Source organism: Schistocerca gregaria, chromosome 8 (genome assembly GCF_023897955.1).
Source record: "Schistocerca gregaria isolate iqSchGreg1 chromosome 8, iqSchGreg1.2, whole genome shotgun sequence".
In the NCBI taxonomy this organism is placed as follows: domain Eukaryota; kingdom Metazoa; phylum Arthropoda; class Insecta; order Orthoptera; family Acrididae; genus Schistocerca; species Schistocerca gregaria.
In genome coordinates, this window is record NC_064927.1 from 384,062,188 (window position 1) to 384,088,728 (window position 26,541).

Below are 26,541 nucleotides of genomic sequence, written 5' to 3' on the forward strand. Positions count from 1 at the left end.
TGAAAACTCCACTTTTCTCACTTGACACACTGAGAGCCATGGATCAAGGAAGTCAGGTAGATGCAGCATTTCCAATTTCCAAAAAGCATTTGATCCGATACCACGTTTATACATATTATCAAAAGTATGATCATATGGGATATCAAGTGAAATTTGTTAGTGGACTGAAGATTATTTTAGTAGGGAGGACTCTATAACTTATCATCGATGGAGCGTCATTGACAGATGTAGAAGTAACTTCGGCAGTGCTCCAGGGAAGTGTGTTGGGATCGTTGCTATTCATGTTTTATGTTAATGATCTTGCAGACAATACAAATAGTAACCTCACACTTTTTGCAGTTAATGCAGCATTAGCTATAATGACATACAGTCTGAAAGAAACTTCACAAATATTAAATCAGATTTTGATAAGCTTTCAAAGTGAGGCAGAGATTGGCAACTTGTGTTAAATGATCTGAAATGAAAAGTTGTGCACCTCTCAAAATGAAAAAGCATAGTGCCATATGACTGTAAGATCAGCGAGCAACAGCTGGAATTGGTTTATTCATACAAATACATGGATATAAAACTTCGTGAGGATATGAAGTGGAATGATCATATAGCTCATCCATAGGTAAAATAGGTGGCAGACTTCAGTTTATTGGTAGAATACTTGGGAAATCCAATCAGTCTACCAAGGAGATTGATTACCAGTTACTTACGAGGCCCGTTCTAGACTATTTCTCAAGTGTATGGGACACTTACCAGATGGAATTAACAGTGGATATACAAACCAATGGTCACGTTTGTTTGACCCGTAAGATTGTGTCATGAAGGTGGCTGAAAGAACTGAATAGGTCAACTCCCTAAGAAAGCTTGCTTACAAATATTCAAGAACTGACTTTGAGTGATGACTGTATTGCTACCATAGGGTTTGTGACGACAAGATTACATTAGTCACGGTGTGTACAGATGCATTGAAACAGTCATTCTTCCCTCACGCCACATGATAATGAAATGCAAAAGCCCAAATAACTGATACAATGGGATGTTCCCTCTGCCATGCACTTCAACAGTGGTTTCTAGAGTATAGCTGTAGATATAGATTGCCAGTGCACATGCCGTTTTCCAGGGATATGTGGAACATATCCTGCATGACGTTCCTTGCAGTGCTAATTGCCTTGACAGCATCATCATATGAAGTCCCATCAATTAAGAACACCTGAAAACCTCTGACTGCTGTTCATGAAATCCAATCTTGTGGCCTCAAGTTTAACTTGCAGAAATGTGAATTTTTTTCAGCAGTACATTGAGTATTTTGGACATAATTACACGCTGATGGCTGATATCCCCCTTGACAACAAAGCAAAGCCATCACCCAGCCACTACCTACCAATTTGAGGGAAGAAATTATACTATTATGAGTAATTTATAACTATGGCATCAAATTTTCAAAATCACTAGATCACATATGCAAGAAAAGCTTGCAGTAATTTAAATGGATACATGAATGCCAAACTTCTTTTGAATAACTTAAGAAATGCCTTTAGCAAGCCTGTTCTTAGCACTTTCGCTTGGATGAAAAAGTCTAATTCCTGCCACTAATGCATCCTAACATGGGACTGCTAGGGTTGTCTCCCACAAAAATGCTGATGGTGTGGAATAGCTCATCACCTCTGTATTAAACACATTGATGGCACTACAGGAAAACTACAGTCAAATTGAGGAAGAAGCACCGACTATACTTTATGGGAACTAGCTTTTCTCACTTTCCTTTATCAGGGTGCATATGATCCGGGAAAATCACGGCAATTTTTTCATCCGGGAGAGAACTAGGAAAAACCCGGGAATTTTTCATTGTTGATGTTTTCAGTTAAATTTTTGTAATTTTGACTGGTAATAACTGATACTCTAACAAAGTATATTACTATATCCCGCTACTGCAGCAATAAAACATGAACGAAAGAAAAAAACGAAAGTAAAACTTAAATTGTAAAGGAAAAACTCCATATACATCAACAAAACACAGTGCTCATACAAGCGTCTGCCAACAGCAAAATGTATCAAAGGCTTTAGGAATACTATGCAATGCTTCATAACAACAAATTGCCTCCAGTGAGCGTGACGTCACAACTGTTTACATTAGATTTGTTTTAGTAGTTACGAGTGGGCTCAAGCATATGCGCAGTTGAGTCGCATATGAATAGTACCTTCTCCCACTTTTGGCTACAGAAATGTGGCTGTGGCTGTGGAAGTAGTCGCAGCAATCAGCTAGATGTTACCAGGAAAAATTTTACTGGTGAGCCCAAGCTGCCAGATTCATGCATGCGCAGCAGGCCCGGATCTAGGAGAGGGGGGCGGTGTGCCAAATCCATATTATTGAGGAAAAACAATCTTGTTACACAAAGTGCCTAGCATGATGGTCTATCGATTATTCATATGATTTTGGACACTTGGTTTATGGACATTTTTGAATACATTCTATCTAGTGTTGCTCCAGTTTGGAAATATCGTAGATCCGGGGCTGATGTACAGAGCAGTCTGAGTTACAGTGGTGAGGTGGATAGTCTACGTAGTCTACTCGTGACCCACGTTTACTTTTAGTGATTTTGCTGTTTCCTCTTTGTTTACTGCTAACACGGGGAAAAAAAAAAAATTCTATGGCCAGGAGTTCTTAAATAAATTAAAATACCTTCACATAATTACAGCAGTCTAAACTATGTTATTAGTTTCAGATTTTATTTTCTTTCTACCTTTCTGACACTCAAGCATTAATCACCTTGCAGAACAATGAAGTTATTTTTGTTGGTTTGCTAAAGAAATTTGACTTTTATCTATCTTTTCCGTTGAGGCAGTCAATGTATTTGAAACAAAGTGTTTAATTCCACACAATTGGCTAGTTTCAACTGTTCGCTGCATTTCAAGTGCATGTTTTCATCTTCTAGCACGTATATATATATATATATGCCATAATAAAGAATCAAACATAATACAATACTGGTACTCCAAGAAAATTGACATCCCGAAAACTGTACTGAAAAGCTTAATATGAGTTCGAGGCCTACTTCATTGGGAATCTGGACATACGAATGAGCACTTTAAGTGTGCACTTTAAATGTGCACATTTTAGTAAGAAACCTGGAGATACTAAAAGGTTTCAGATAGATTATATAATGGTAAGACAACGATTTAGGAACCAGATTTTAAATTGTAAGACATTTCCAGGGGCAGATGTGGACTCTGACCACAATCTATTGGTTATGAACTGTAGATTAAAACAGAAGAAACTGCAGAAATGTGGGAATTTAAGGAGATGGGATCTGGATAAACTGAAAGAACCAGAGGTTGTACAGAGTTTCAGGGAGAGCATAAGGGAACAATTGACAGGAATGGGGGAAAGAAATACAATAGAAGAAGAATGGATAGCGTTGAGGAATGAAATAGTGAAGGCAGCAGAGGATCAAGTAAGTAAAAAGATGAGGGATAGTAGAAATCGTTGGGTAACAGAAGAGATACTGCATTTAATTGATGAAAGGAGAAAATACAAAAATGCAGTAAGTGAAGCAGGCAAAAAGGAATACAAACGCCTCAAAAATGAGATCGACAGGAAGTGCAAAATGGCTAAGCAGGGATGGCTAGAGGACAAATGTAAAGATGTAGACGGTTATCTGATGAGGGGAAGATAGATACTGCCTCCAGGAAAATTAAAGAGACCTTTGGAGAAAAGAGAACCACCTGCATGAATATCAAGAGCTCAGATAGAAACCCAGTTCTAAGCAAAGAAGGGAAAGCAGAAAGGTGGTAGGAGTATATAGAGGGTTTATACAGGGGCGATGTTCTTGAGGACAATATTATGGAAATGGAAGAGGATGTAGATGAAGATGAAATGGGAGATATGATACTGCGTAAAGAGTTTGACAGAGCACTGAAAAACCTAAGTCGAAACAAGGCCCTGGGAGTAGACAACATTCCATTAGAACTACTGACAGCCTTTGGAGAGCCAGGCTCTACCATCTGGTGAGCAAGATGTATGAGTCAGGCGAAATTCCCTCGGACGTCAAGAAGAATATAGTAATTCCAATCCCAAAGAAAGCAGGTGTTGACAGATGTGAAAATTACTGAACTATCAGTTTCATAAAGTCACGGCTACAAAATACTAACACGAATTCTTTACAGACGAATGGAAAAACTTGTAGAAGCTGACCTGGGGGAAGATCAGTTTGGATTCCGTAGACATGTTGGAGACAACCATGCCTCCATCCTTGCTACCCTCCCTGTTTTCCTTTCCCTGTTGCTTCATAACCTGGGTTGTGAGTAACTAAATCCACTTTCCCTTCTTCCCTTTCTTTCCCCTCTCTCCTCCCTGATGAAGGAACATTTATTCTGAAAGCTAGGAACTTAAATTTTGGGTTGTTTTTTGTGTTTCTATCGGCTGTACTGAGCTGAGGTAAGTACTGGCCAGCCCCTCTATCTCTTTGTTAGTAATTGTTTCAAGTCAAAACTATAGAATACGAACACAAAGAGGAGTTAAACAACTATATGTCGGTACCAATGGACAGAATAGGAGACGGCTAAAAACAGACACATGGAAAAAGGGCTAGAAAATACCATAGGGAAATGGAGGTCCAAAACTAAAAATTAAATGGCCTTCGACAGCCTGCACATCATTCACTAAAATGGCTGATAAATCAGACAGCAAATGTTAAAAAATGAGCTTTCCAGCAGGAAGTGCCGGACATAATAATTTGGGCGCAATGTATACAAAGTTGTGGGGTAGCACCACTTAGCAAATGATGATGGCTAAAAAGGCAGCACCCAATACACAGCCAAGTTAAAATAATCTCCTCCTGGTGGGGGGGCTAAGAGATCGTCCAAGGCCCTGGGAGAGGATTAATAAGCCGAAGCTTATTCCTGTGAAGGGAGGACCATTGGCGAAACCAAAGGGACACCACCTCCTGACAGATGGCAACGCAGAGATCATCGGAGGAAATATAGGTACTCGTTGGCTGAGGTAAGAGGACTGCAGCCTTGGCAGCAGTGTCAGCAGACTCATTTCCTGTCAGACCGACATGACCAGGAACCCACAGAAACATGACACCGGCCCCACAAAGAGTGAGCGAGTGACAGTTTTCCTGGTCACGCTGCTCTAAGAGATGACCAGCGTACAGCGCACATAAGACTTTGGAGGGCACTGAGTGAGTCTAAGCAGAGGACACAATGCTGTAAGCTGCTGAACATAGGGACCAATTTAGCAAATTCTATTGCCTCTACAGGTAACATCTTAACACACTAAGATGTCTGTTCCCATATATTCTTCGGGGAGTGTTTGTCCATTCAGTTCCAAACCTTGGTCGTGTTCTCAATGATTTTTATCTTTATTACATCAGAATGAATTTCTGTTTAGTTAAAATTGTCACAATGATGAGGTGCAGATAGCTGTTACACATTGATTCCAAGTCCAGGAGGCAGATGTCTGCGACAGAGAGAAAACTAGATTTGATCTTATTGTACAATATTTGTCTTAGTATCTTGAGAAATAGCTTGGCAGTGTTAAATTGTTATAACCTGTGGTATGCAAAAGGAACAGAGCGACTCCATGCTGGGTACTAAAACAATGAAAGAGAGTATCAACAGCCATGTTTTTTTTAATTATCATTTGCTACATAAATTACTAATTACTTAGGCTCAGTTTGTCTGTTTGTAGACACAGCTCAATAATTGAACGTGTAGGTAGGGAGAAGGGATTAACCATTTTATCTCACCACATGATGGAATCAGCAGTGCATGTAGATGTAGCTGGTTGATGTGGTGTTGACACACCGCTTCGATCTCTAGACTAGCCAGCATGGTGTCTCATGGCTGTTAATTGATGGACAGCAGTTTATATCTCTGTGTACCCATGGCCGTACAGATGACAGTCAGATCAGCTTAACCTGCATCGTGTCCACTGCTTCTTCCTCAATCATTCTCCAGGCAAAACCACCACCCTGTAGTTGGGACAGTGCTAGTGTTCTGACCGCAGTGGCAGCTCTCGGTCTCCTGATGATCAGATGAGGTCTTTTGTTTGCAGTAATTAGACTGTGGAGGTGGCATTCCAAGTTCTATTTCAATGTGGATCAGGCAGCAAGAACACAGTTGAACTTTTATGGATCCTGACACTGGACTGAAAGAAGAGCTACCCTGCACAGAATGGAAATTGAGGCTATCACAGAATGACAGTAGACATCAGAATGGATGCAAGAAACAGACTCAAAGTCTGAGAACCAAGTAGAAAACAGACTGGCATGCCTCCAGTACGCAAAGTCAGAATGCTCTTATGTGATACAGTCACCTCATGGCTTAGAAAGGCTTCAATTGAAAATCTGCTGAAAGAGTCCAGAGTGCCTCACTGAATGTGCCTACTGGAGACTTATGTTCTTCTTCCCCCACTCTTGTCCTGCTGGGCACTGAGATGATTCTCATTGTACTGTATTGTCATTTGTGGGTTTAATTTGGAGAGTCCCCCAATAAATGTTCGAAGCTGGGTAGCTCGACTCTTTCGATCTTCATTGTAGGGTGCAAATATTTTTGATCTTGTTTTGGAAAATCTCTAGCAGGTGCAAAGCATGTGAATGTAGGTGGCATTCCCATTGCAGCCTTACACAATCTTGAATACTGGTGTGATAGAAGACCGACATAAAGTTTGCTAACAGCCTACATGCCTGTGAATGAATGAATTCCCATTGCAGCCTTACACAATCTTGAATACTGGTGTGATAGAAGACCAACATAAAGTTTGCTAACAGCCTACATGCCTGTGAATGAATGAATTCCCATTGCAGCCTTACACAATCTTGAATACTGGTGTGATAAAAGACCGACATAAAGTTAGCTAACAGCCTACATGCCTGTGAATGAATGAATCCATGTGTCTGTTCTAAGCATTCCTGAGTCAGCAGGAAGGCCCTTAAGCACTCCAGCTCATATGCATCAGGTCCTCAGCCATGACTTTAAATGGGAGACCCTAGTACAGTGAAGCACAGCACTTGTAAACCACTTCTACCCAGCTTGTTGAGCTTTGTGGAAAGTCATGTGATGGTAAAATGCAACTTACGGGAGAACTTCGTAGTGTGAGGTATTACCACTTTCTGGATAATCCACCCATCACAAATTTACTTGTTAGTTGAATAAGAGCTACATTTCTGTTTTTCTACAATTTAAATTGCTACATGTTTTCTATTCTAAACTATGTTTCAGATTTCGGTAACTGATCTACAAAAGAAGTCCCCATTTAGTTGTACGTGTGTTAGAGAACTGTGGTTACTGCTGCTGTTATTACTTGATGACCAATATGAGAAAGGCCACGGAAAAGTAAGTGCCTACATATCTGATACTTATCTGTGTATATGATCTGTTAGTAACTGTAAACAACAGATTTGGTGCATAAACAGTTGAAACAATTAATATTTTGGTCTGCTTCAGTTGTTAAATCTGAACTGTCAACTGTATCATAACAGGCACTTACAGGAGAGTGATGAAAACATTACAAATTTTTCTCTATCCTGGAGCAAGAAACTACTAACAAAACAGAATCAGGCACCCGAGACTGAGGCATTGGTACTAATTTGATAGCGAGCCTTGCAACTGCCCCTTCTCTCTCTCTCTCTCTCTCTCTCTCTCTCTCTCTCTCTCTCTCTCTCTCTCTCTCTCCCTCTCCCTCTCCCTCTCTCCCTCTCTCCCTCTCTCCACCCCTCCCTACACACACACACACACACACACACACACACACACACACACACACACACACACACACACACACACACCTTGCTGTACCTCCACATATTCCCAACCACTGACTCTTCTCTTTCACTTTCCTACCTTCTTTTGCTTCCTTTCCTCCACTTTGTCCCATGTCTTCCTCCCTCCCAACTGCCCAAATTTCCACAAAGTCCTTCTGCCTGGGCATTCATTTTTTGTTTGTGTGAATGTCCATAAAAAGTAGAGAATGCTATAATGAAAACTAACCTGTAAAATGAGTCCATTGTTCTTAATCCTTGTGATGTACCAAATGAACCAAAAATTACTGCATTTTGATATACAAGGTGGTATAGATAAAAGTAGTCCATGGAAATATGAAGAAAATGCAGTGCAACTACAGAAACAAAGAGCTGAAATGAAGTTACCATATATTTGCAATGAAAAATCATAGAAGATACTTACATGAACCCTTGCAATATCAATACATAGCTGTGCACATATAAGCATATTCACATACATCTGGCATGAAGTTTGGATACTGGTGGCAGCAACTTCATTGTTGGTGTTTTCTTTCACTGCTTGTTGTACTGTATATTATCAGGAAAGGGGGGAGAAGGTTGTTACATATGCCTCGTGACTACAGTGTGCAGGAGGTGGAGCGGTGAGGACTTGAGAGTGGACATCTAGGGCTGCTGTTAAATAACAGAACAGGAAATTAGGTAAAATAAAGAGAATATATTTCAGTGTATGGCATACAAGGGGTGTGCCTAGGGTCGGAAGTTACCAGGTTTAGGCCAGTCTAGGAGGTCGAGTAATTAATTGAAATGGGCGTCTCTTCTGCTTGAGGTCTTTATTACAAGAGAGAGAGGCAACTCTGTACCGCACTACAGAACACTCCAGCCTCCACATACGTGACCTGTATCCCACACACGATATTGGTTAATACCAATGGCTTGAACTCGCTAGCAGTTTCAGCAGAGGTCTCAGGGCGTCTCTTGTCGGGAGCTTTAACTGCACAGAACTGCCTCGGTTTTGAAAGACAGGCAAGTTGTGTCACGTAGGCACAGCATAAGTTGCTCTAGGAGTAAACTTTTAAAGATTTGATGAGTAAACTTATAAATATTTTACTGGCCCTATGAAATAAATTTTTTTAAACCAATTCCCTAAAATATTCCTTGACTGGCTGCCACCATGTACACTGTATTGTATATGGATTTGTTTCGTTGACCTTTCTCTTCAAGTGTCTCCACAGGATCTGCCGAACTTGGTGGCCATAAATGTTTGGTGACAGTTTGTTTCTTAGTGAAGACATCATGGATTTGTTCCAGGGATATGAGGTGTGGCATGTTGCTCCATCTTGTTGGCAGAAGCAGTATTGTCTTTCATATTCAGTGAGTTGAGCACAAACTGTATCAGAAATTTCCATACATGCAATTGCGTTGAGGGTAGTGTCAAAAAATATTGGTCCCCTAATGCTCATTCCTGTTACAGTACACCGAATACAGTTCCCCCCCCCCTGTCATGGAGTGGTTGCTGACACACAATGTTAGGATTCTCCATTGACCTGTACCTTGTGTTCTGTGAATTCACGTGACTGAAAAGATGAAACCCTGCTTCATCACTCATGATGTAATGGAAAAAGTGTAACGAACCATCAGTGATGTTATTCAGAAACCACATGCAGTAATCTAAACATTTCTGGCTGTAATTCTCCCATAATTGCTGCAAAACCGTTACACAATGTGGCTTCAAGTTAAGACTTATCAACATCTGCTATAACTCCTCCTACTTACATGGAGCTGTACCTTTTGGGCCAATTTACATGTAGAGTTCTTTGGGCTCTGAATAATCCTTCAACAAATGTCTACAATAACTTCTGGTCTGTCAACTGAAGGAATTATTTGTCGTTTTACATTTCGCGCAGTCAGTAGCAGAAACAGTTTTTATACAGTCTCTGTATTGCTCTCTTTACTGTCAGTCCTCTATTTGGATACTTGATGCCAAAAATTTAGTGAGGTTCCGTAATCAAATCTATTTTCACATAAGTTTCCACAATTTCAATTCTTTCTTCTATTGAGAAAGTTATTTTGCAGACTGCAAAGTGAAACGTCTAACTTCACTGATGAAATAAACTGAAATGCTGACAACTGATTACTGCATAAAAATGTCCGTTGTTGTAGCTGTTTAATCTACTTCAGGAGTCAAAATATTGCATTTGCTTTCAAAGAGTTACTTTTAAACTGTGCCACCCTGTATTATTGTAAGTAGAAGAAGTTTGTCTTTAATGTTTCTTATTTAGGATTGTACCTATATTAAAGTAGATCTTTAAATGCAGTGAGACTGTCTAGTGGAATAAATTCATTCCAAAGCATACTGGAAGAATTGATGCTTAATAGATGAACACACATTTATTCAGAACAAGTTTCATATCTTTCTTTTTGCTACCTATGAACTTTGTTGACAGAGCAAAATGTGTATCGTCGCACAGCTGTAGAGAAGAGGCTGGTGACACCAGCATCTTGTATGCAGTTGTTACTCAGTTTTTTTTTCTCTATATTGCCTCTTCTTGTTCTCTTGTATGTGGTATATATGAAGCATAATTAACCTTTTCCTTGTATTTGTTCAACTGAGGGAAAGAAAATACAAATGTTATTACTGAAAAATGTGTTGTAAAATGTAGAAGTCCTTGGCAACAGGAATAATTAAGTATTATATATCAAACAATAAATAAACTGTTTTACAGTTGCTTGGTGTTATTGCAGACAGACACAAAGTGGAGACTTAAGGATGTGTGGAACAAGCATATTAAACATTTGGAATGAGTGAAAGACACCAAAAAGTGGTCATCATGACAGTGAGAACTGTTTGTTAGTACTTTCTGTAGTTTTATGCAAAAATACAGGTAATTTAATGTAGAACTTCACCCCCCCCCTCCTCTCTCTCTCTCTCTCTCTCTCTCTCTCTCTCTCTCTCTCTCTCTCTCTCTCTCTCTCTCTCACACACACACACACACACACACACACACACATACGCATTATTCTTGTGTGTGGGGGGGGGGGGGGGGGGGGTGCATGTTCATTTGTAAATGCATGTGGCATGTGTTTTTTCACTACAGTTAACATGATTTTCATTTTTAATACAGAATTTTTGGATGCATTTGGGCCAGATATTAAATAGTGTACTGTCAGACAAAACTGCAGAGAGCAAAACCACCACTACCTGTGCATCTTTAGCTGTTCCAAAGAGTGTCAGTTGTTCCAATCGTGGAATTTTTGTTTTGTGGTTGTTGCTGCATCTGACACAGTTGTATGGATACAAGAGAGATGGTACTTACCAGGAACAAAATCTTCATAAGGTCTGTACTACTACTGCTGCTGCTGCTGCTGCTGCTGCTGCTTCTAATACTGATATAATACTTGTTTGACTTTAAATTCAGTATTACTTTATCAGAATGTTATAAATTATTGTTTGTTTCCTGTTTTGTTTGTACAAAGAAGTATACATACGTAAGAGGTGATAATACTGTAAGTGGGAAGGAATATGATTGCTTCTCACAAAGGATTTTATGGAATTATACCATTACAGTATTGTGTTAGGCAACTTGATATTATATGACCAGACAAAAAATTGTCACCTTCATCAATAATAGAACGCAAAAGCTCCACAAGCCTTGACAACAGCTGTGTCTTACTGCATGTGGAATAATGTCACTGACATTTAACAAATTGTTCTAAGTGGCTTCAGAGCTTTTCTGGCCCCTTCAGGCCCTTAATTGCTCCTGAGTGTTCCTGGTGCAAATCAGTCTCTGGTTTAGTCTGAAGAATTTTTGTTGTGGAAGACAGGGCTGATGATTCTATGACATTGAGCATAAGCAAATTGCCATGTCTGGTTCTGTGTCATCTCAGTATATCCATCCTGTTGGCTGTCCTATGGACCCATTATCGTATAATTAATACCTTCTCAGAACTTCACAGATCGTCTTGAAGCTTGCACTACCTCTTGCTCATAATAATCCCAGATGAATTTCTGTTGCCAGCAGTGATAATGATACTGCTCATCCTTTACTTACATAAAGACGCATAATTAGTCTGATCTCGTAACATATTTCCATTTCTTCACAGTACATTTGTGGAATCGCTCTACTACTGAGACCTGTACACGTTGAGTGCAATATTGAGGAAGGCATGCAAATCTGCTCAGCATATCCCTGGGATGCAATTTCTTTTCAATTGCGTATTTGTGTATGAATCATAGAGGACCAACATTTTTTTATGCAGAAATTCCTAACTCAATGTGGAGCACTTTGTAGGTGCAAAAAGGGAAACAGGTTGACAGCCATAGTACATCATGATCATCTTTGGGCTATATTGATGAAATTGTTCAGCCATAGAGATGATGATATTACAAACCCTTATACTCATAGGGCAATATAGGCAGAGATGTCCATTAACACTACCTTTAGGAGCTGCAAACTTACAGAAGAGAACTAAATTGTTTGGACTAACAGACACACATAGATTTTTTTATTTTAAAGGTAACGTTACTGAACACTGTTTCATTACAAATCAGGACAAAAGAAATTACTTTTGTGCTGTGCTGTTTTGAGTGTTATATTTTGCTGTGAGCTGTTTACAGTCCAGCTGACAACTGGCAAGGGCAGATCACATTAAGTTCATCAAAATGTTCTCCAGCTAGCTCAGATCAAAATTTAGATTTAATGAACCTTAGTGTTGAGCGCACACACAGGTTTTCCCAAAAATGAGATCTCTTGGGAAAATGTTTCATTAGGTGGTATTTTTCTTCTGGAACCTTCTTCCAGAGTTCAGCATTTGAACAAAAGTTTGTTCCAGATCTTCTTTCACTTGCAATTCCAGTGGCTCCAAGTCTTCAGCTACTGAATCCTTTTGATGTAATTTGACGACCATCCCTTCACAACATCAACAGCTGACTGACTTTCCAGGAATTATTATGAAGGTTTAAGTGTCTTCAGATCACTAAATCTACCCTTTATTTCTTCAAAATGAAAAAAAAAAACATTGTTGTCTGTGACTTCAATATCAGTGTGACAGTTGCAAACCAGTTGACTAATACAGTTTATAGTGATATGAAATTGGATGTTCACAAGGCTCTGTCATAGTCAAAGAAGCAACTAACAGACTTCAGGTCACTAGTTAGATACTGGCAAAATTTAGTGTACAAAGGAAACTGCTTACAGAACATTCATAAAACCCAACCTAAAATATTGTTCAAGTGTGAAAGACCAGTACCCAATAGCACTAGCAGGAGACATTTCACATGTACAAAGGAGGACAGCATGTATGTTCACAGGTTCATTTAACTCGTGAGAAAGCATCATGGTGACAATGAAAAACTTGAATAGGCAGATATTTGAAGATGACATAACTATCCCACAAAAGCCTACTTATGATGTTTCAAGAACCAGAATTATGTGAAGGATCTAGGAACATACTGCAATGTACAACATAATTAAAGGATCACTTTTTCAAAACCCCACGATTGCCTCCCATTGTGATACAGAAGCTTAAAATTTGGCTCAAGGGTGCCTACAACCTTCCTTTGTAATGGTGCAAAAGCATGGGGTCCTGGAATGTCATCCTTGGGCTCCATAACACTTCAAACAACAAGATGTTGACACTTGAGGGAAAAAAGTTAATGATGGCACATTGGCACCAAATTGTACCACAATTCTGCCCACTGCCATAGTGGATGTTTCACACGATAGGAAGGTCATCACAGCCCCTCTTGCTCACATTTCAGCACTGCTTTTGATGCCTCTGTGATGGAAATTGAACCGTGAAACCCAGCTTTGAAATTACATGTTTTACTTAGGAGTGGCTGGGGAAAATATGCTAGACACACCGCCACTCTCAGTGCTGTACACAAGAGCTCAGAATTGACACTATATATATATATATAGTGTTCAAGTTGCCGCCGCTCATACCTCGCCTGTCTTTCAACAACTTCTTTGCCTCTGTACTTCTGCCTCGACTGACATCTCTGCTCTTACTCTTTGCCTTTAAATATGTCTGCTTGTGTCTGTGTATGTGCGGATGGATATGTGTGTGTGTGCGAGTGTACACCTGTCCTTTTTTTTCCCCTAAGGGAAGTCTTTCCGCTCCCGGGATTGGAATGACTCCTTACCCTCTCCCTTAAAACCCACATCCTTTCGTCTTTCCCTCTCCTTCCTGAAGAAGCAACCATCGGTTGTGAAAGCTAGTAATTCTGTGTGTGTGTTTGTGTGTTTTGTTCATGTGCCTGTCTGCCGGCGCTTTCCCGCTTGGTAAGTCTTGGAATCTTGAAAGAAACTTCCACATGGGAAAAATATATTAAAAACAAAGATTCCAAGACTTACCAAGCGGGAAAGCGCCGGTAGATAGGCACAATAAATAAAACACACACACAGAATTTCTAGCTTTCGCAACCAACAGTTGCTTCTTCAGGAAAGAGGGAAGGACGAAAGGATGTGGGTTTTAAGGGAGAGGGTAAGGAGTCATTCCAATCCCGGGAGCGGAAAGACTTACCTTTGGGGGAAAAAAGGACAGGTGTACACTCGCACACACATACACACATATCCATCCGCACATACACAAACACAAGCAGACATTTGTAAAGGCAAAGAGTTCAGGCAGAGATGTCAGTCGAGGCGGAAGTACAGAGGCAAAGAAGTTGTTGAAAGACAGGTGAGGTATGAGTGGCGGCAACTTGAAATTAGCGGAGGTTGAGGCCTGGCGGATATCGAGAAGAGAGGATATACTGAAGGGCAAGTTCCCATCTCCAGAGTTCGGATAGATTGGTGTTGGTGGGAAGTATCCAGATAACCCGGACGGTGTAACACTGTGCTGGCCGTGCACCAAGGCATGTTTAGCCACAGGGTGATCCTCATTAACAACAAACACTGTCTGCCTGTGTCCATTCATGTGAATGGACAGTTTGTTGCTGGTCATTCCCACATAGAAAGCGTCAAAGTGTAGGCAGGTCAGTTGGTAAATCACGTGGGTGCTTTCACACGTGGCTCTGCCTTTGATCGTGTACACCTTCCGGGTTACAGGACTGGAGTAGGTGGTGTTGGGAGGGTGCATAGGACAGGTTTTACACCGGGGGCGGTTACAAGGGTAGGAGCCAGAGGGTAGGGAAGGTGGTTTGGGGATTTCATAGGGATGAACCAAGAGGTTATGAAGATTAGGTGGACGGTGGAAAGACACTCTTGGTGGGGTGGGGAGGATTTCATGAAGGATGGATCTCATTTCAGGGCAGGATTTTAGGAAGTTGTATCCCTGCTGGAGAGCCACATTCAGAGTCCCGGGAAGTATCCTGTCACAAGTGGGGCACTTTTAGGGTTCTTCTGTGAGAGGTTCTGGGTTTGAGGGGATGAGGAAGTGGCTCTGGTTATTTGCTTCTGTACCAGGTCGGGAGGGTAGTTGCGGGATGCGAAAGCTGTTTTCAGGTTGTTGGTGTAATGGTTCAGGGATTCAGGACTGGAGCAGATTCGTTTGCCACGAAGGCCTAGGCTGTAGGGAGGGGGTAGTATAAAGGGTGTCAATTAGATCAACCCTTTCCTAGGGGCATTGATGCCCTCACATTTCACAGTCAAAAATGATAGTTCTCAGTGCAGTGAGTAACAGGATGATGATCTTTTAAACCTTTGAAACAGCTGACACGTTGGCGATTCAACCCTTCTCGACAGACGTCAAGGGGTTGCAATATCCTCCTGTGGCATGACTGTGGGGTTGAAGAATTGACACTTGCTCGAATAAAATGGCAAAGGGTCCCTCTAAAATGCCCCAGTGTAGCAAAACATTCAGTGGCACCCACCCACCTTTATCAAGAATTTTTAACGTGGCTTCACATAGAGAGCCTGCAAAATAGTTCTAGATGCCTGCAGGCAAGCAACTGAAATTAGAAGGGTATCAAGAGGTAGCTTTGCTTGCAGATGCCTAAGACCACTTTGCAGGTTGTCTGTGTAAAGCCACATTTTTAAAATTCAGTTAAGGTGAGCAGGTGCCTCCAGGGGTGTAGGTAAATGACTGGGGGGAGGGGGCAGCTTTGCCATTTAATTCATACTTTTTTGTCAATTTTGCACTCCCTGTGATCATGACATGACACAGGAGGGCACAAAACAGGAGGCTGAAAAAGCTCACACACCCTTTGCTGCTTTGGAAAATGTTCGGATTTGCTTGCCTGTACATAAGAGCAAAAATTGTTGTCACACTGCACTCCAAAGGGGCTGGATCATATTCAATAGGGCTGCTGCACTCCAGTGTCCATAGAGAAGGATTGAAAGCTCCAGTGTTTTCATCCGTGTCAAAGATTGTCGAGAGCATCATTGTGTTGATTATTACTTTGCAATCTTTCATTTTTGACTGATAAATGTGTGGTAATCAGAAACCCAAGACAGGAAGTGGCTTCATTAATGCCCTACTTGCCAGGCCTGCCTTTCCCCACCTAGGCCTTCTAATGTCAATTCTCAGCACAGCCTGTCTGAAATGCTCCACAAGGCCACTGATAAGAAAACAGCATGATTTCAACACTGCATGTAGCAGCTCTGATCTCCATTGCAGAGGCATCAAAAGAAGGGCTGAAATGGGGGAACGAGGGGCTTTGATGACCTTCCCATCGTGGGATAGTTCCTTGGTGGCATTGAACAGAACTGTTGTCACATTTAATGTAAATATAGCATCATTAATCCATCTTACACATCACATGAACTTCTGACATCTGGCATTTTTTTCGCATGTTCCAGCATGTTGCTGTTAGAAGCATCGTCAACCCCGTTGATGACGCTCAGGGCTCCATAGTTTTTCACCATTACAGAGAAAGGTTGATTGCCTACTGATAGTTATTTCGACAAACAATGCCAAGGTAGCTCAGGAAGCTTGCATTATTCATGTCTTCTATGAAGGATTTGAATTATCATTGTGTTTTGGCATTTGAACAGATATAGTTGGCAAATTGTAGAACTGTCTCCATAATGTGTTGGTATTAGAAATATATTCCATGCACTGTTGAGCTAAATTTTAAACGCCTGCATCACAGTGGGAGATAATTATGGGTTTTCTAAACTGTCATCCTTTAATTCTGTTCCACTGTATATAACCCCCTATGTACTATTCCCATAGGGGCTGCAAAGATGAGATTAAACTAATTACAGCATGCACCGCGTCATGTAAGAAATCATTCTTTTCACCCCTACGTGCAAGTGAAGTGGGAATAAGCCTCACAGAATTTTTTTTATTCAATCCAGTAATTCAAAAAGTCTGCCCAGAATATTGCCTACTGATAGTTATTTCGACAAACAATGCCAAGGTAGCTCAGGAAGCTTGCATTATTCATGTCTTCTATGAAGGATTTGAATTATCATTGTGTTTTGGCATTTGAACAGATATAGTTGGCAAATTGTAGAACTGTCTCCATAATGTGTTGGTATTAGAAATATATTCCATGTACAGTGTGTAAGACAACAAAAAGGTTGCTCACGCACAGCATTGTTAAGTTGACAAGAGCTGGATTATAGTGATGTGCACATAAGAAGGAAGGTGTTGGGGTGATGCACAGAGGTAAGGAACAGAATACCCCATGATGCTCCAGCCAGTAGCAGCACTATGCCTGCAGCATCCGATTTGAAGTGTGTGTTGAACATTTAGTGTTGATTTTTAGAATATTTCAGTGTAGTGAGATTACTTAGCCATTGTTGTTTTCATTCTGGGTGGAGTAAAGCAAACACAACAACTATTACATTAAGAAATCACAGTGACAGTTTTCCAAGCATATAAACTCTACTATTGAGAGTCAGTGACCTGGTGTAATGGTCACCCCAGTGTTGCCAGTTGCCAGGGCAGGCAACAGTTAGAACATGAGGCATGGGGCAGAGACAGAGAGCACACTGGTGGCGCCGCAAAGTATTCTCTATCTTTCTGTGCAGATTGTGTTACACAGCTAATTTCTTATGTGTCCTCAACTGTATACTGAGAAAAGAGCTGCACGCAGCTTACAAACCACATATTGTCCATCCCTGATACATGGTGATAAGTGTTTAACCCCTTCCATTGCACTATAATCTTTAGTATGTGCAGAGGACGTTACTTTATTTTGCCGGCCTGTCATTTCAGTCAGGGTGCCTAAAACACTGCCTGTGATTTTTTTGGGTTTGCACAGAAATTTTTAGCTTTCCTGAAAGACCTTTGTGTTCACATTGTAGTTAGGAAACCTAGATGTCACTCCTTTGTGCATTGAAGTGATAGTCACACAGGTTTAGCAGGTTTGTCTCCATTATACTTATGACAATGGTCGGTACTGTTAGTTTGCACATCTCTCTTATATAGTTGCTACCCCAGCATACACCTGAGCATTCAATCCCGTTATTAAATTAATAAGACCAAGTGAGGTAATGCAGTGGTAAGACACTGGACTTAATTTTGGAGGATAGGTGTTCAAATCCACTTCCAGGCATAAACTTTCTGTGATTTTCCTAAGTAGCTTAAGGAAATTCCTGGGACAGTTCCTTTGAAAAGAGCATGGCTGATTTCCTTCTCCAGCCCAATCTTGTGCTCCATCTCTAATGATCAAATTCTTAATGACCCAAACCCTTCTTGCACATGTTTGCAATTATTTTACAAATTTAAACAATACGGCCTACATAATAAACCAAATTTACCATACAAGTTTGTCTAGATGAAAATGGTATCACTAACAAGATCTTTATCACATAAGGTATTCTACTAGAAGGTAATTAAATGTTCACACTTATTGCCATTTTCACACAAGAAAAGAAATTTGTTTATGATAAACAGTAAATATAATTTTATTGATGGATTTTTCACCAACTCTGGCAGTGTGCAGAGTTTTTCATGTCTCGGATCATTTCACTGTAATTAAGAGAAATAACATAGAAAGTCTGTAAATATATTAAACATTTACACCTATGATTGTAAAATTGTGTTGTTGTCATTGTCGCTGTTGTCATTACTGTGCATTAATCCGACATCATTTTGTTGTGTGTGTTAGTGTTTCTATCTTCAATTATATAAGGATTAATGACAAAATTTGTTTACTGCGTCTGATGGCCAATTATGTTAGCATGTCACATTCATATCTACAGTCTTCAATAGCACTTTGAAAGCTGTCATCGAGTGACACTTTACAGACCACTATATATTTTTGTGTGGCAGATTTTAAGTCTTTTTTGAAGTACCTAATCAGGCAGCCATAAGTTTTCGTCTGATTAAGTAGCACTTTTCACCATCATCATTTGCTTGAAATTTCCTTTTTGAGGGCACGATTGATTTTATTCTAGTTCAACTGGTACTGATAGTGATCATTCAACGAAATTCTGTATATTGTCATTCCCAGCATTTAACAGGACGTGGCAATCCCAGTAATCAATGAAATGGGTTCTTCCAAATCAGGATTTTAACTCTGAAGTGTGTATACATTTGATGAAACTGTTGCAACACTTTCATTATTGGTACTTCATTTTTGCTTGTAGATGAGCTGATATTTGATGTGGTATGCATCATATTTAATCATACCTTTGCTCTCTCCTCCTACTTATCCAATTTCCTTGCCCTGAGAGTTGATATGAATTAATGAGTTTAACCTCAAAATACCATTGTCTGTTGAAATTAAACTGCTGTGTATTTCTCATTAAATTTTTATCAAAGTTGCTATTGATAATTCATATGTTTCAAATCAACCCCTTTTTTCCTAATTTTTGCTCTTCCATACATAGTCATCATGAAGCCATTGAATGTGGTACAATAACTCAGTGCTACCAACCTCATTATATTCTGTCGCGAGGTGTCGGTAGTCGAACCTGGGACTCCAGATGGCCGAGCTGAAGTCGGGAACCACTGTGCCGTATTTCGTAAGGAGGCCGAGCAAGTTCAATAGTGTCAAGTGGCAGTGCAGAGTGATACAGCAATATTCGGAAGTATTCCTTTATTCACATAATTAACAGTACTATGATGGGTGCAGCGTAGTGTTGACGTTCTGCCCGCAGTGCTGTTCTGAGAGACCAGCCGGCTGGGCAACCCCTGGTATGCTCACGCCACTGCTCCATCATCAAGGCCGCTCAGCTGGGAGTCAGCCCCGGTCGCTGCTCACCGAGGCGTCGCATCTTGTGCAGCATAACTGTCTGTGATTCTGGAGACTGTTACAGTCCCTAGTCCCCACTGCCCTCCACCCCATTTGGCCTGCTCTGTCCGACCATGGAATGGAGGAGGATGTACTGGTCATCCATGGCCCTTGGGCCACCGCTGCTCCAAGGACAGGACCGAACTTGAACCCGCGCCCACTTGGATGCTGTGCCGCAATTTGCTGCTAGTGGTGCTTGCCGGATGGCACTGCTCCAGTGCTGCTGCGCCTCCCGCAGTGTACACCTCACCTGGACCCTGCTACGCCAGGTGTGAAGCAAATGTGGCACATCCTGGACACACTACAGACTGCTATCACTGCAATCCTTCAAGCAGACCATGCAATCTCCAAGTACCTGGTTGCTGTTCTGTCCCGCCTCAGTGTTGTGTCCCCGGAGGCGGAATACAGCCCGAACGAGTACATGGAAACAAAGTACAGACTACACAGAATATTTACAACATCGCTGCCAGACTGGTCCCTCTAAGTGTAGACCAGCACAGGTCCGATCTGTCTCTCGTCTGAGACAATAACTTAAAGCAACACTGCAGTTCCCTGCCTCGCTGTTGCTTCATTCCAAACCAATCGTATGTGCAATACGCTGCTGCAGCTCTGTGCCATGTTTACTCTGCCTGGCCTACTGGCTCCCAATTATTACCACACACTGCCAGCAGAACCAGACTTCATCGCCCAACTGCGCCGTTACTGAATTTTTAACAAAATTCCCCTTTTCTATGACTAAGACTAATACTAGCACAGCTTTTCTCATAAAATGATTCAGAGAAACCTAAATTCAATTGGCTGGTCAGAAGATTTAAATCCTTTCTGTGTGTGTAACAAGTAAATAGCATTACTGTTCTGTTATCTCATTTGATCTTTTCAATATTTTATTTCAGTTTTTGTTCCTATCAGGTTCACAGTTGCCATGATCAGCTCAACACTACACTTAAATGTATTTTGTCAATGGATTCTATGAGTGAGGTACAGCTTCGAGTTGTCCTTTCATTGCTAAGGAAGCTCTTGTCAATGTGGGAAGCATGCAATGATCCATTACTCCTGCTGTGGGAATACTTCCAACGTAGACTCAATTCAACTTTCTATGTGCCAGGATCTTCTCCAGAGACAATGGCTGTTGTCAGGTCAGTTGAAAGCAGCATTTCAAGAAGCTGGAAAGGTATCATTTTCTGCTATTGACTATCAAATAACTGAAGGATTTTTCACTTACGTGACATATTTTTTAAAGATTTCATCATCAGTAGAAACTTTTGTGGCAACATTGAAGTTTTCCACTGATAATAAAACGATTAAATTAAAACAAATGACAGTTGAAAAAAGTAACTATTTCAAAAGCATGTATACTAAAATGTTTACATTTAATTCCCCATTAGGTTTTTTCCCCCTTTTTAATAGCACTTTGAAAAACATATTTATTGTGTACTTCTTTTCAGCCATCACTTTATCATTAGCCATTTCCTTCACCAGTAGATTCACATATTTATCTTTTAATTGACAAGTGTCAAAATTTGAAGACAGTTGAGAGAAAAGAAAGGATTATAAATGGTTTAGAGATTTGAATCCTGTTTTAAAGTCCATGTGCATTATGCCCTTTTCCTAAACAAATTGGTAAAGACATACAGATAAGTAAAGTAAAATAGAGTACACTATAATAACAAGTAAGCAATATACAGGGTGATTCAAAAAGAATACCACAACTTTAAATATATGTATTTAATGAAAGAAACATAATATAACCTTCTGTTATACATCATTACAAGGAGTATTTAAAAAGGTTTTTTTTTTTCACTCAAAAACAAGTTCAGAGATGTTCAATATGGCCCCCTCCAGACAAATGCTTGCTGGATGCGTGCTACATTTTCATCACTCGCTCTCGGCCATCCAGAACTTTTCCCTTTGCACAAACACCCATTCTCTGTAAACTGTTTATACCAATGTTTAATACACCACCTATCAGGAGGTTTAACACCATACTTCGTTCGAAATGCACGCTGAACAATTGTCGTCTATTCACTTCTGCCGTACTCAATAACACAAAAAGCTTTCTGTTGAGCGGTCGCCATCTTAGCATCAACTGACGCTGACGCCTAGTCAGCAGCGCCTCAACCGAACAAATGTACAACTAAATGAAACTTTATAACTCCCTTAATTCGCCGACAGATAGTGCTTAGCTCTGCCTTTTGTCGTTGCAGAGTTTTAAATTCCTAAAGTTGTGGTATTCTTTTTGAATCACCCTGTATATTAAAATTTACTTGATGGAATTTCCCACTTAAACAATCTGTAAGTATTTAGAACTCAAAAATTTTCCTTTTAGTGGTTTGGTGTACCGGTTAATAGATATTAATTATGTTGTAAAGGATGTCTTAAATTGTTCCATTTAGTGTGCAATATGGAATTCATTAGAGTTATTTCTACACTCCTGGAAATGGAAAAAAGAACACATTGACACCGGTGTGTCAGACCCACCATACTTGCTCCGGACACTGCGAGAGGGCTGTACAAGCAATGATCACACGCACGGCACAGCGGACACACCAGGAACCGCGGCGTTGGCTGTCGAATGGCGCTAGCTGCGCAGCATTTGTGCACCGCCGCCGTCAGTGTCAGCCAGTTTGCCGTGGCATACGGAGCTCCATCGCAGTCTTTAACACTGGTAGCATGCCGCGACAGCGTGGACGTGAACCGTATGTGCAGTTGACGGACTTTGAGCGAGGGCGTATAGTGGGCATGCGGGAGGCCGGGTGGACGTACCGCCGAATTGCTCAACACGTAGGGCGTGAGGTCTCCACAGTACATCAATGTTGTTGCCAGTGGTCGGCGGAAGGTGCACGTGCCCGTCGACCTGGGACCGGACCGCAGAGATGCACGGATGCACGCCAAGACCGTAGGATCCTACGCAGTGCCGTAGGGGACCGCACCGCCACTTCCCAGCAAATTAGGGACACTGTTGCTTCTGGGGTATCGGCGAGGACCATTCGCAACCGTCTCCATGAAGCTGGGCTACGGTCCCGCACAACGTTGGGCCGTCTTCCGCTTACGCCCCAACTTCGTGCAGCCCGCCTCCAGTGGAGTCAAGACAGGCGTGAATGGAGGGACGAATGGAGACGTGTCGTCTTCAGCGATGAGTCGCTTCTGCCTTGGTGCCAATGATGGTCGCATGCGTGTTTGGTGCCGTGCAGGTGAGCGCCACAATCAGGACTGCATACGACCGAGGCACACAGGGCCAACACCCGGCATCATGGTGTGGGGAGCGATCTCCTACACTGGCCGTACACCTCTGGTGATCGTCGAGGGGACACTGAATAGTGCACAGTACATCCAAACCGTCATCGAACCCATCGTTCTACCATTCCTAGACCGGCAAGGGAACTTGCTGTTCCAACAGGACAATGCACGTCCGCATGTATCCCGTGCCACCCAACATGCTCTAGAAGGTGTAAGTCAACTACCCTGGCCAGCAAGATCTCCGGATCTGTCCCCCATTGAGCATGTTTGGGACTGGATGAAGCATCGTCTCACGCGGTCTGCACGTCCAGCACGAACGCTGGTCCAACTGAGGCGCCATGTGGAATTGAGATGGCAAGCCGTTCCACAGGACTACATCCAGCATCTCTACGATCGTCTCCATGGGAGAATAGCAGCCTGCATTGCTGCGAAAGGTGGATATACACTGTACTAGTGCCGACATTGTGCATGCTCTGTTGCCTGTGTCTATGTGCCTGTGGTTCTGTCAGTGTGATCATGTGATGTATCTGACCCCAGGAATGTGTCAATAAAGTTTCTCCTTCCTGGGACAATGAATTCACGGTGTTCTTATTTCAATTTCCAGGAGTGTATATGAAATCTAAAAATGAAAGCCAAAAATAAAAGCTCACAATATGTTACTGAATAAGAAAGCTCAGTGATTATGACACTCAACTCATAGTTTAGAGTAGTTAAGCTTAAATTGCCATATTTCTATAGTTTTTCTGCACCACTGCACATGAACTCTGAAACAATTTCTTCAAAGTGGTAGTGATGTGGTTCCTGTACCATTCTTATCTACCTCAAGCATTTGCTCCATCTCTGTTGGCCTCTACCATGACGAAACTGTAAACTTATTTTCCTTCATCCTTAGGTTGTATGGAATGTCTGCTTTTATCTAAATCAAAATTACACTAACTATGGGACTAATGCAAAAAAGAATCAGAATCAAGCTTTTAAGTTCGTACATTTCTCCTGTAAATGAAAAGAAAAAAAAAACAGGCAGTGAAAACTTTGGACAAAGGCTAAATACTTGACCAAAAAACATACACAAATTTTTGACTAAGTAGAGTTATAAAAACACAGACTGGAAGAACATATTGCAATAAAATGTTGGGTTCGTATTCCATTCATCTTGATATTGTTCCTTGTCTAACTTCAAGGATGTGCTTTCATCATATGTAACTGTCTTTATTAAATATAACAATATTATGAAAAGGATAGTTGCTACTCGCCGTATGGTGGAAATGATGAGTTGCAAATGGACACAACAAAAAGATTGTCAGAAAATAAGGTTATGGCCAACAAGCCCTTTGTTAAAAATACACACACATACACACACATGCAAATGCAAATGCAACTGGCACACACATGACTACAGTCTCTGGCAGCTGATGCCTACTACAAGTGCCAACATCAGTGTTTGATGGGAGAGGCAACTGGAGGTGGGAGTAAGAAGGAGGCTGAGGTGGGGAGGGGAAGGAATAGCAGGGTAGGTGTAGGGGACAGTGAAGTACTTCTGGAGAACATGCAGGGATAAGGTGGAGAGAGGGTAGGGCAGCTAGGTGCAGTTGGGTAGTTAGATGGAGGTGGGGAGAGGTGGCTGGGGATAGCAGAAAGATAAGGGAAAAGACTGCGTGCGTTGGTGGAATAGGGGGCTGTGTAGTGCTGGAATTGGATCAGGGAAGGGGCTAGATGACTATCAAAGGTTGAGGCCAGGAGGGTTATGAGAACATATGATACATTGCAGGGAGAGTTCCCTCTTGTGCAATTCAGAAAAACTGATGTTTATAAAATATTAAACATATAATTAATCTTTCCTTCTCATCTTGTCCGGTAAGTTTCCGCTCACCCAGGGTTCTGGGTGACTTCTGAACTATACACCTTTTCCTAAACCTCTCCATTTCCTTTCCCTTCATCCCTCCTCCCTTCCCTTCAACCCTTCTGCCATAAGAAGGTGCCACTGGCTCCAAATGCTTGCATAAGTAATACATTTTTATATTTGTGTTCCCTTGCCGGTGCTTGATGGTTGGATTTGTTATCGATCCAGTTAAATTATAAACATATAATTAGGTACGTGTGACCTAAATTTCTCTTGTTTTGACTGCTACATGATAGGGTGACAATTTCTCTATCAGTTAGTTTGTGAACAAATGGTGTTCTTGTTAATAAATTTGAAAGTATAAATCAATTAAAATGAACTTCTGTGGGTAACCAGTCATAAAGCAGAAGTACAGTTCAGTAATATTATGTCTGTTGTTAAAAGTGTGAATAGTGAACATCAAGAACTGAGTCAAAAAGTTCATGTTCCATGCATCAATATAGATGGTAAATTGTAATGGTGTGGGTCATTTTACATTCACACCGCAAATTAATTTTTCCTACGCGCCAACTTTTACACATTACAATAATAGAAATTCTTTTACAGTTGGTGACTGTCATAGCACTCGGAACACTGCAGTTTTGGACAAAGACATAGCAGAGGTTCCTTACCATTTCCTGTTTATTTTCTCTTAGAAAATCAAATATATGTATGTGTTATTTTGTGATGTGTAATATTATGGTGATGTTATTGTGAGTGAGTTTCAAATCAAAGGATGGAATAAGGTGCAACACTATGACTACAAATTGACGGCCACTTTCAGTAGCAATAAATATGTTGATGGCTCTAAGTTTTATTATTGTCACTGAATAATATAGCCCAAGACCATACTCCAAATACATGGGTTAGCTTATCAAGAAGCTAAATGCTTGACTTCGCTTACCAAGAAGGGGTTTATCTATAATAAATCCTAGTTTGGAGGGCAACAGAGAGATTAATGAAGGTTTTGGATTGTTCTGCATGTAGATAAAAATGTCTAGGAATTAACAGCTGGAGCAATATTAGCTATTTGAATCCATGGTAGTGTCATGCTATTAAAGATAGACTATATACAGTAAACTTAAAATTATTAAAACCTCAAATTTGGACACAGTGGTTGCTGTAACACTGGAATGAATGCATAGTGCACTTTTAGACATTTTGCCTGCATTTATTGTATGATATTGTATATTTGAAACAGAAATACATTAATAGAGTACCAATTGTACTGTGCAACTGAACATTTGTTTCACTTTCAGCAAAACTGGTCAAGGACTACTGGAACAGGTCCGAAAATTATTGGGTAGGGGAGCAACACGTACACTTGCAGCTCCAGTTGTAGAAAATAGCTGGGGTCTGTTTTTGTCTGTATTGGGGAACCACTTGCAACATTCTCCAGAACTGTGGCCACAGGTGCGTGGCCGTATCTACTCAAAGCTATCACCAGCGAAGCTGCAGTCTCTTACAGAGACTGGCCTTTACCATTTTGGGTGTCTGTTTATGACATTAGCCATTACTACACCCAACCTACAGGAAGTGGTGAGTAATCATTAGTGCTT

At 41.0% G+C, this 26,541-nt stretch overlaps 1 protein-coding gene across 3 annotated transcripts in view; it reads left to right on the forward strand.

Moving 5' to 3' along the window:
* Positions 1-26,541, forward strand: part of LOC126285335 (protein MMS22-like) — a 112,500-nt gene that overhangs the window by 28,070 nt on the left and 57,889 nt on the right. For all 3 annotated transcript variants that reach the window (XR_007551620.1, XM_049984651.1, XM_049984652.1), the window contains 4 exons: positions 7,216-7,329; positions 10,859-11,071; positions 20,776-21,002; positions 26,242-26,521. Coding sequence is in view for 2 of the 3 variants with exons in the window: in XM_049984651.1 (XP_049840608.1) it covers positions 7,216-7,329; positions 10,859-11,071; positions 20,776-21,002; positions 26,242-26,521 (834 nt within the window). In the remaining variant the exon portion in view is untranslated. The remainder of the gene's footprint in view (positions 1-7,215; positions 7,330-10,858; positions 11,072-20,775; positions 21,003-26,241; positions 26,522-26,541) is intronic.